Here is an 11,672-nt window from a genome sequence, read left to right as displayed (position 1 = left end):
ATTTTTGCATTTATGCAGTTATAAAATCAGTATTGTACAGTTTAATTTCCATCTTGCTTCAATGATAGTTTACATTGCTAGAATTTGCACACTGAACATATATTTGCACATAATCTCCATAATAGCAGTTTGCACTATAATATTGCATTTTAGTGTTTAAAGTGCAAGGTCAGTGTCAGTACTGTATTTTACAGGATTTTATTAAATGTGGCATGAACCAATTTTTTATACAAATGACCTCACTGGAAATTGACCCTGCTCAGGAACGCTGTTGGGAGAAGGCTGTGCTGATATAGCGCTTGGAGCGCGGAGGGGTGCCCATGATTCCTGCTGTTCGTGCCGGTCTGCGCGAGGGGTTGCCTTGGGCTCTGACACTACATCTCCCAGGCTCCCCCACGCGGCGCGCACCATCCTCGTCATCACCAAGTGCCGCAGGCGCTTAAATCTACTTGGTGCCTCTCGCGGCGAGGAACGCGCGCGGGCGTGCCCGGGTAAAGCCCGGGCCAAGGGCGGGCCCGTCCGCGCCCGTCAAAGGCCGGAAGAGGCTAGGCTGGGCCATTCCCCTAAACTTCTTCAGCCTAGAGTCAACCATCACACCAAGAAGTAAAGTACTGTCTTTTTTGCTGTATTTGGTGGACTACTCCTGAGCCCTGTGGGCTTGTGTTCCATATGTCACTGCACCAAGCACTTTATGTAAGCACATCCATTCGCATGAGAGACTAAAGGCTGCTAATCCTTTTTGGACTTCGTAATTTGTACATTGTCCTTGCCTACGTTGTACATGACATTGCACCAAGCACTTTATGCAAGCACAGTTTTGCACATAAGAGACTAAAGGCTAAAGAAGACTAATGGCTGCTAAAACCAGATTGGACCTCGGAATTTGGCTGGTCAATCATTTGTGTACCTGCTGTTACGTGCCGATTGCCATTTGAATTGAGTAGACTGATTAGTTGTTACAGTTAGGGTGTTAGCTGATATAATTGAGACCCCCCCTTTTTTTCCACAGTTTGGTAATCATGGTTAGAAGGAAGCTACAGACAGCACCAATAGGGGTATTAGCTGCCGCAAAATCAACAGTTATAACCATGGATGACTTCCTAACAAGGGCAGCCTCAGTAATTGATAAGGAGATCGAACTGGTGAATAGGCGTCTCTCCAGAACACCGGTGGGTTCTTTCCAACATCTTGCGGAACGCACTAACAATATTCTTAATGGCACAATAGAAGGTTCAGAGGGCACCTGTCACCGCATGGGTTTAGATAGTGAAATACTGGATATAGACCTGCCGAATGGTACACCTGCAGATATGGGGGAGGCACCACCGCAGCCCTTGTCCCCTGTAATAACCATTGTAAATAAAAAAGGCCCTGTAAATGCTGCCATTATGGGGGAGTGTGGCCCCGGTGGTAAGAACACTGCTGCGTCAACAGAGACCTTCATGGCCCCAGTCCAACCCCACCCCCACCTTCAAGGAAGGCAGGTCGCCCCGCTGGCAGTCTTAAGAGGAAGTGTAAAGCCATTGCGGGACAAGCAAAAAAAACGAAACCTAATGAATCGCAGGGACTGACCCCAGTTTCAGGGGGGCTCTCGGGGGTGAGAAGCAATTGATGGAAACTCTTAAATTAATGCTGAGTACCATGTTGGAGGAAAGGTTGGCACTAATTATGTCCAAGCTGTATGATATAGAGCATAGGCTCACTAACATGAACCAGATTTCTTCTCGTCCTCTTGCCACCTCAAATAGCATGTCAACTAAGCCGACTCCTCTAGCAGGCCCTATACAAGTATTAGATTAATTTAATCGTGATGCTCCACCTAGTAACATGGATCATCTTGGGAGCTGCCCGAGTATTAGACCCCCAGAGAGTGTGGCAGAGAGTGTGGCAAGGGTTACTACTGAGGATATGTCAATGAATAGGCTACCCCCAACGGCTCAGCAAAAACATACACTGGAGGGCCCAGGGCATAACAGGGGAGGGAATCAGGGTGAGATAAACTTCAGCAGTTCTAACCCCTTAACAATAGATTTGACTCCCCAATCAACACCACTGGTGGTTATTTTAGGCAATGTGCCAACCCTTCACCATGGCTCCACAGAAGCTATCTATCAGCTCAAGAACAAGGTGACTCATTGGTTTACTAGCAATACCTCTGTGGGCACTGAAATAGGACATAACATCATTATGGCACGATGAGTGGGATGGGTGGGGAATTCGAGAAATGCAGGTGGGGGCGATTGTATAATTGTGAATGTCAATGATCATTTGGTGGCCGAGAGAATATTCAGAGAGACCCAAGCAAGACAGTTTAACGTGGGTCCTGGCATACAGATCCTCCCCCTGGGTTTCTTTTACCAACCCGCATCATCAAATCGCAAGAACTTTACTGCATATACTAGCTGGCAGCTGTATAGACTGGAATCTGACAATGGATTAAATAGGTTTAACCACTTGACCCCCCGTATGGTAACAGATAGCACCCGGGGAGAACATCACCGACCACCCTTCCCGCTAGCGCCAAACAGATTTGCAGCACTCTCTTCGTTAGAGGACTGCGATTGACTAAAGGTACATATAGATTCCAATGAACCGCTGACATCCCCCCAATATCAGTCCACAGAGGGGGGACCCCCTGAACAGATTTTGGTTGATGGGTGTCCATCTGCTTGCCCAGAAGGCCCAAAAGTGGTTTTATACAGTCAAGTGGCTCATAATGTTATCTCTTGGAACATTGCTGGTCTGGCGGGGAAGGCTCAAGGCCCAAAGTGGGTAGAGCTCATAAGGGCATTTTTGGTGATATGTTTGCAAGCGACTTGGATGGTGGAATGTAACATCTTTTTAGAAGGATATAAAGTCTTCTTTTTGCCGGCCACACCATCATGCAGTGGTAGAGCTAAAGGAGGCCTGGCTATATACATTGTTCTAGCCCTGAATTGTGTAGTGAGACCAATAATTTCTAACAACACTGATATTCAAGCAGTCACCCTAAAAAGAGGGAACGTAATGTTGTCTATGATACATTTTTATAATGCAGTAAATGCTAGAGGGGAATGTAAGATAGCCGAATTGGGGGATTTTGTCGGACAGCACTGTGGAAGTAGTTCTCACCGAATCATGCTAACCGGGGATTTTAATGTGACCCATGTGGGAACCCAATGTACACTGCTATGGGAGATCTGGGATGTGATAGGATGGGGGGCCTTCACTTTGAACACTCTGGCCGGGGAGATACGCTGAACGATCTACTTAATGAATTTGATCTGGTTTCTGCCATGTCTGTGGTGGACATTTGTAGTATCCAGCCCGTCCCCACATTTCTAGGCCACACCGAGGGGTCCTTTATAGATCATATTCTGTTTTCTAATGGTCTTCAATCCATCATATCGGGCTTTAAAATCCAGGAAAGGATCTACAACGATCATAATCCCGTCTGTGTTCACCTGGGTGGTAATCTACTGAACCTACGGGACAAGTTGATAACCCAGGGTGTTCTGAAACCTACAGATGGAAGGCGCCGACTTAAGTGGTCAACGGTGAATCCTGACATTATTTATGATAGTATTCATAAAACATGTGCCCCCAAACTAACCTCTTGTGTGTCTTCCGTATTCTTTCCCCTGGACACCCTCCAAGCATTTGAGGGGATTGTCACTAAAGTAGGGTCTATGTTATCTATTCCTATATCTGGTCCATCATCGATGGATCCCAAATGGTTTGACCATACTTGCACAAAAGAAGCAAGAGAGTTAAAGGGTGCTTTGAAAATTATCCCTAGAGACCCTTTATTGATTCGGTCCCTACGTCTGACTTATAAAAAAGCTTTGGGAAAACATAAAGCTGAATTAAAGGATAAGACCTGGCAAGAAATTTTAGATTCTAATACACTAGGCAACAGCGAGAGATTTTGGGGCATTATTTATAGACCTCTGTTTGATAGGGAAGGGGAGCATGAAGTTGGTACCAACATCACTGAAGACGATTGGGTGACCCACATTAGTTCCATCTTCAAGAGTAATACTCCCCAGTTACAATCACATGGCGGTGGGCAAGGTGCAATCTCACCTCTTTTTACTATGAAAGAGGTTGAGAGAGGCATTCTAGGGCTGACAAGTAATAAAGCGCCGGGACCAGACGGCATACCCCCGGACCTTTTTAAGTCAAAAGTGTCTCTATGGGCGCCAGTCCTTACAGCCGTGCCTAACGCAGCGGCAGAGTCCGGCTGCCCAAGGTCATGGGGAACATCTACAATTGAGCCAGTGTTTAAGAAGGGAGACCAGAATAGCACTTCCTGTTATAGACCGATATCCCTCATTGACTCTGTAGTTAAGGTCATGGGGGGAGTAATACTGAATAGACTGACATTGTGGGCTGGTGATAACAGGGTTATTTCCAAAATCCAATACGGGTTTCTGCCAGGTCACTTAACACTGGCTCAATGCCTTAATTTGTACATGGTCCTCGGGAAATATACCATAGCCAGACGGGCCACCATCTACATGGGGTCATGGACGTTTCCTCCACGTTCGATTGTGTCAACCGGGGGAAACTGTGGGAATCCATGGGCGCCATGGGGGTGGAAGCCTCCTTGGTTAACTTTCTGAGGGACCTGCACAGGACACAAAGGCCAATGTTAGATTCTCACAGGACCTTAGGGTATCCAGGGATTTTAGCGTTCATAGGGGTGTAAGGCAGGGCTGTATCCTGGCCCCCTGTCTTTTTAATCTTTATATCAATGACCTGGACGACTGCCTGATGAACACTGGAGTTGACTTCCCTTATGTTGGGCGCAGGAGTTTGCCCGTACTGCTATATGCAGATGATGCCGTCCTCCTGGCTAGAACTGCAAGAGGTCTGCAGTGTTTTTTGAGCGCCTTCTGTAGCTTTACGGCTGCTCGTGATTTGGCCATCAATAACACTAAATCATTTATTATGCAGGTGGGGCAGCGTACTAAGAAACTGTATCCTTTCATGGTAAATACAGAGAAGGTTCCCCTGACCACAACATTCTCTTATTTGGGAGTTTTATTTGATAACCAATTAAAATAGGGACCATTGTTGCAAAGGAAAAGAGGGGAGGTAATCCGGACAAACACTGCCATATTCAACTTAGCCAAGAAAATGGGAAAGCGTCCAACCGCTGCATTATTAAAGATTTACCAGGCAAAAAGTGTTGCAGTAGGAAGTTATGATAGTGAACTTTGGGGGTAAGTGGCAGCCGAGGGCATAGGGGTGGCTGAGAATAATTTTTAAAACAGCTCCTGGGGGTACCAAAAGGAACCTCTAACTTAATAGTTCATGAGGAAACCGGTACACCCTTCATTTGTGATATCATAGCACTACGGCCTTTAGTATTTTGGCTAAAGTGCTGGCTAAACAAACATTTGGTCCTAAACCACCAGCTTTTAAAAGAAGTATTGTCTTTGGACCACATGCTTAATATCCCATGGCTGAAATACTTAAAAGGCTGTGTTTTTGCACTAGGGCGCCCGGACCTCTTTTTAAACCCAGACTCGATTGTTAATGCAGACGTGGATTTTGTGAAAAAATTCTTTACATTAATGAAAAAACTCAATCGAGAGGGGGTGGAAAAGGTAAAACCTAGCGTCCGCAGTTATGTGATGCTTAAAACCACACCATCCCTGGAACACTATTTATCATGGTCAATATCAGGATACGAGCGTTTTTTATTAACAAGGTTCCGGTTGGATTATTTTCACCTTTTAGCTGTTCCGAGGGGCTCCCATAGAGGACAAGTGTTACCGTCCTGCTGCTGCGACAATGTGTCTCCGCAGGACTTGGTGCACTTTTTATTTGTTTGTCCCCTCTACGATGTACCACGGAGGTCCTTCTTAAAGCCCCTTTTAAAAAAACAGAATTTCATCCAGGTTCGCCAAGCCCTTTGTTATTAGCAAATGTTGAAGCCTGAAAGCACCGTATTCTTGATTGTTTTTTTAATATCAGCCCTAAAATCTAGAAATTGTAGGGAGAACTAGCTGTTCCATAAATTATTAACATTATCACAGTTGTTCCCCAATGGCTGTATGCTTATATTTGATACCTTTTTAAATAGAATGTCTTTTATAATGGATTGTGTTTAGAATTATAGACCATGTTTTAATTGTTTATTATATTAATTGTGGTACTGTTGCTTTTATGGTTTTTATATTTGAAAAACCGAATAAAATATTTTGACTTGATTTGACTATATAACATTTTATTGAATATTTTTTATATATTTATTACTTAAAATCATTGCACTTGTCACTTTACTAATTTTCAAGCATTGATGCTGGAATATCAAGTGATACCAAAGTTATAATGTTAAAATATTCTTTTTCAATTGCTGAAGCATTTAAACTGTTAATATTTGAGGGCAAACAATGTGAAATCCCCACTGAGTATGTTGTCTATGTCTACTCATGCGATCATGTGACCCACAGGGGGGTGTAGCATTAAGCAATTATAAAAAAGAATGGCTGACGCGTTATCCGATGTGTGAGCAAGGGCACTACGTGCTCGAAACGCGTAACAGAGGAAAGGTTCAATAAAACAACTACCTGTAAAATCCGCTGGGCCCGTGGATTTTATTTTATGTCACTACTCTTTTTATGTGTACAAGGGTTTTACCAAACAAAGAAGAAAATAAAGAAACTAATTAGGGAGTGTTTTATGTATTCAGCTTATTTAAGAAAACTTGAGCTATTTAACACTAGTGAAAAAACAGACAAATGTTGATCACTTGCTTTAATCCACGTTAATAGCCATCTCTCACCTGGGATTACTAACACTTATATTCATCTGTCACATGGGATTATGCATAGTGGTAATCATATGCCATTTGAGATTAGCAACATTGGGAGTCGTCTGTCACATAGGATTATCCACCCTGAAGCCATCTCTCTTGGATCATACACCTTGTTGGCATATGTTATTTGGGTTTAGTCCCCGTTAGTTATCTCTCATTGTGCAATCATTCGGTTACCGAAACGAGGAAGCCCCAAATCAGACGGCCTGTACTTGTTTAACAGCAGACTCTTGGTCCAGGTGTGCCTCATATGTAATTCATGCATGATTAGCGGAAATATTTTTCCACTGAGCAAACACAGGAATTCATTAGTAATTTGGAACTAAGAGAATTTTCTTGTGGTGCTGAGGCTGCAACGAAGGTCGGACTGGGACAGAAAATAGGCCTGGCCACGAAATTAAAAGTTGCTCCTTATCCCTATTAGCAAATCACAGCAGTTTTAAACTTGTTAGGACAAGCTCTTTAGAGGTTCTGAATGCTTTGTTTGCTTGATGCAGGCAACGTTTGTGGCAATATCAGATAAAGCAACATTAAACACCAGCCCACCAGACCATAAAATAGGCCCATCATAAGCCCAAAAGACGCCTCACACTGGTCTGTCAAACCAGCCCTTTGGGCACTGCCGCATTGCCCTATAGACCGGTGCGACCCCAGCCACAACTGAAAAAGTGTCATCATCACTTCTATTGAAATGCATCTGATAATCACAGCGATGATTTGAGGTAGGAACCACATTATTTGAGGTAGGAACCACAAGTATGAAACTCGCATCATCGCATCAAGATGTATGTATCTGATATTTGCAGTGCTGATTGGAAAGGCACTTGGGTTAAACCAATGTGATGGAGAGATGGGAGGCTTTTGACTTTTTCTAACAGCAGAAGGCACTTAATCATTAAGAACTACCAAGTGCAAAGTTTTACAAATAGGACAAGTGTTATTGATTTAGAAATGAATAACGATTTAACCCCAAAATGATGTAGGTTTCTACATGTAGAAATCAACAAATTGACTGCACCACCCTGATTTACTGACATGCATACGGTTCAGCCCTTAAAAGGCCAATTGTAAGTATCTCTTCAGTATAATCTAGTATACATTAATGTGCTGGCATTACGTTATGCATTTCATCTTCGAAACTTTAAATGGGCGAGGAAAGATGCACAACTATTTGCAGTCATATTTCTCTGTTAACTCCATAAGCATTTCAAAATTTTTTAAAAATAAATGACCAAGCATAGCATTGTGACCACATTTATGAAACAAATTATTTTCACTGTGAATAACTAGGGTCTATATAAAAAACATGGTTGGATTGCGATATTCTATCAATGAAAATATCCTGCTGTCAATTGCAGATGCGAGGTTTTAACCTCTGCAGGTAGCAGTCCTTCAAGAGGTGGCATTCTCTGAAATGTAGTATAATGCTGCATTTTCTGTTGTGAAGTGTCTCCAAATGTTTCAAAGTCTACTGGCTTGTTTAAAGTGCTGACAGTTTGTATATGCACCCATGATTTCCATACAATATTACAAACATATTAAAAACCAAACCTGTCATTAGTCTTGTTGATTTCATATTTAATAACTCTGATTAGAATTAGAAGACAATAAAATACACAAACATCAAAAAGTAAATTTTCATGGGCGGTAAGTGTGTTGAATTTGTGTTCCTTTTGTTTAGTTTACCTCATTTCGACTAATTATTTGTATATGACCAGATTCATGGTGCCCACAGGTTTCTGTATTTAGTAGAGCTGTAACCATTTGTGCAGTGAGTGCTACAGCACCCTAAGCTCACAGTTCATGAGGGCTGGGATTTCTTATATACCATTAGATGTTCACTCTGAACACGGTCCTAGCATGGCTAAAAACCAAAATACTATGCAGCCATAGCCATGGATACAGCTTAGCAGCCAACAAAAGGCTGTACGTATGTGAGATGTAGTCTTTTTGACATGCAATTTAAGAATTAGAGGCTCGCACAGGATGCAATGGAAAGACAGACGCCAAGCCTTTGCCATCCTCTATACAAATCGGATAGCATGTTTACATGAACTGAAATCTTCAGTACGAGATGAACAGCAGGGTTAGACATTTGGTGTAGTTGCTTGGCAGGGGAGTCAATGTGAAAAAGTTATAATCTGTGAGACTATGACTAAATGCCTCTAATTCCAGATCCCCATGAAAGATCACCTTTGACCCATTGAAGTATTGTGTGTTATGTTCCTGCTCGGAATGGAAGCACTGTTTAAGTTAAAATACTGGTTTATTATACATCACTGTTGAACATCATTTACATATTTTTGGGGTTATGAGGTGCTTGTGTTACAAGACATCTGTCTCTTACTGCAAGGATAGGGCAGCCATCACTACTCCTACCTCAAATAGAAATTAGGCATCCATAAATATGACCTACACTGAACATTGTAGTTAAAAATATTTTTTCAACACCTCATTGAATTATGACAAATGGGCTTTACATGGATCATTTCTCCAAATGTGGCCATGAAACCTCTGATTTTTGATCACCCAAGACCATGGCTGAGTTTGCTCAGTCGGCCCCTACAGAAGTTCTTTAAGTTAAGCTAACCCAAGGAAAATATACATTAGATTCGGTGACCCTGGGCAAGGGACACTCCATGTATGTAATACAAAACTCCATTTAAGCTCTAGCAATTTATTCATTTTTTTCCGAAGAAAGAAAAACAAACAATACTATGAGGTATTGCAGACCATGGTCGCATATTTAAATGATCGATTTGATTACACATTTTCATTTGCTTTTCTCTGTGGCCAGAAAAGTGGAACTACAATAATCCTGTCAGAAGTATACATCAAATGCTCTCAGTAAGTATACATTTTTCCTTAGTAAAGCTCAATTGCATTGTTGTTGATGTGCTGACTGAAGCATGGGTTGCTACTGTTGAATACTTTTTAATTGGCTCATGATGCATACGCCCTGAAAAATAATAGTAAATCGAGTTTACCTCTTCACTTTATAGTCGAAATCAAATGTACACTTATTCTGCACTATATACACCTGGCTCTTACTCTCCTCAAGTCTGAGACTCTTCCCAGCAGGCATAGGCGATGGATACTCAATACACTTAGGCAATCCCATTATTGGAACAGATAATTGCATCCTTGTTCACAGCCCAAATGGGGTTGCGGCACCGCAGAGGCATCAACAACTTGTATCACTTCAAAGTACCTCACACAACGAATCCCACTTCCATTATTCCCAGGCTTATCCCATCTGCCTCAGACAGACTGCGTCTTCCAGGGGTTCCTGCTTTCGCGCAGCGACCTGTCGTAATAGGGCAGCGAAGCAAACGAGGAGTTCCTCAGCTGGCAGTTGATGAAGAGCACAATCAGCACCACAGTCAAGAAGAGGAAGACGAAGAGGACCACGTAGGTGACCAGGTCCGGCTTGTTGATTTCGCCTTCTTTCAGCACCCTGGCTGTGGACATGTAGAACACAGAGGAGCTGGCCGGCCTCTGTGTGCTGCCCAGGTAGGATGTGCTGGTCTGCACCATGAGGTGGGCTTCTGTGGCACTGGTTGAGTTCAGCAGCACATTACCATACATGTTCCTGTCTGGTGGTCCTGTCCAGGACATGCAGCCTCTCTCTCTGTCCCTATGTTTGGAAGGGGACGGGTCCCACATGGAAGTCTCCCATGCCCCCCATTCTTTAAAGCCACGTCGAGCACAGTTGTGTGGTGAGTTCAGTCAGCCTCCCCCTGTCCTTTGGTCCGCAGTTGTCTGAAACACCGGTATCCGCAATGTAGAGATAACGAAAACCAAATAATCCCTTTGTTTAAGATTCGCTCTCCCTAGTGCCCACTAACACGGTACGTTCAAGCCGTTAGCGGTCATTTGACAACACGTCAAAAAGATGAATGCGAGTTGGTCGGACATGCCTCTGTGAGCGGGCTGCGTGTGCGCGCGCCGCGGAGCCCTCCGTCCCTCCGCACACGGCGGGCGGGCGTCCGGGGGAGGTGGCCACAAATCACTCCTTCCGAACGAACACGCACAGCTGCGGAATAAATATCGAGACCGCTTCCCAAGTCAATCAATCAATATCGAGCCCGGAGACCCGGAAGGCAATCAGACCAACGTCCCCCAAAGCAGCCTGCCCCTCGCGCGCAGCGTTTACGAAGCCCCAGAGGCAGCGCCCTGCAGAGCCCGCGTCCTCGGAATGCAGCTCCTGTGTGGCATCCGTGAACTTCCTGCTTTTCTGCTCGCACCGCAGCAGCTTTCCGAAGCTGCCTCCACTCCTCGCTGCTAGTTGGTGCAAACAGTTGGCAGACGTGGCTTTTGTCTTAATATTTGCACAAGTTCTTCAGAAGCATGTTTGCGCCTCCGTCGCTGCTGCAGCCGATATACCCTGATCCAGGCGAGCTGTCAACTGAAGCTGGGATCTCTCTCCGCGCATAAATGTGTAAAACATGTGACTCGACTCTCCTAAACTGTAGCGCCGCCGCAGCTTGACTCGCCACAGTGCGCAGGCTAGGAGTGCACCCTGGTGCTGAATGTGTCTGAAGGCTGCGAAATGTTGCAGTAGCTCGACGATGAACAGAAAAAGCAGCTACCGTCCTTAGTACACGTGAAAGCTCACGACTCCGCTTTAAAGCCATAGAGTAGGAGCACTGCTAGTGATATAATCACCCATTGTGCTATGAGAACATGACCCAAATCACGCGCTCACGCCCCCAAGTTCGTTTCCACACTTTTTTTTTAATTATTGAAGCGGGCTTCTCCCGCGTAAGCAGAATATGCCTCCGCACCCTCCACAGCCTGGCAATTAGCATGTTAATTCATTTCACCAAATTGCCTTTAGACTGCTATTAGGTGTGGGCTGGTT

General features: G+C 44.1%; 1 protein-coding gene across 1 annotated transcript; it reads right to left on the bottom strand.

Moving 5' to 3' along the window:
- Nucleotides 1–8,064: 8,064 nt before the first annotated feature.
- SMIM32 (small integral membrane protein 32) lies at nt 8,065–11,208 on the bottom strand. The gene has a single exon (XM_078650686.1). The coding sequence runs from the start codon at nt 10,472–10,474 to the stop codon at nt 10,070–10,072; it is 405 nt and encodes a 134-aa protein (XP_078506812.1). The 5' UTR covers nt 10,475–11,208; the 3' UTR covers nt 8,065–10,069.
- Nucleotides 11,209–11,672: the final 464 nt, after the last annotated feature.

Source organism: Lissotriton helveticus, chromosome 7 (genome assembly GCF_964261635.1).
Source record: "Lissotriton helveticus chromosome 7, aLisHel1.1, whole genome shotgun sequence".
NCBI classification, from domain to species: domain Eukaryota; kingdom Metazoa; phylum Chordata; class Amphibia; order Caudata; family Salamandridae; genus Lissotriton; species Lissotriton helveticus.
This window is presented reverse-complemented; position numbering and strand designations above follow the sequence as displayed.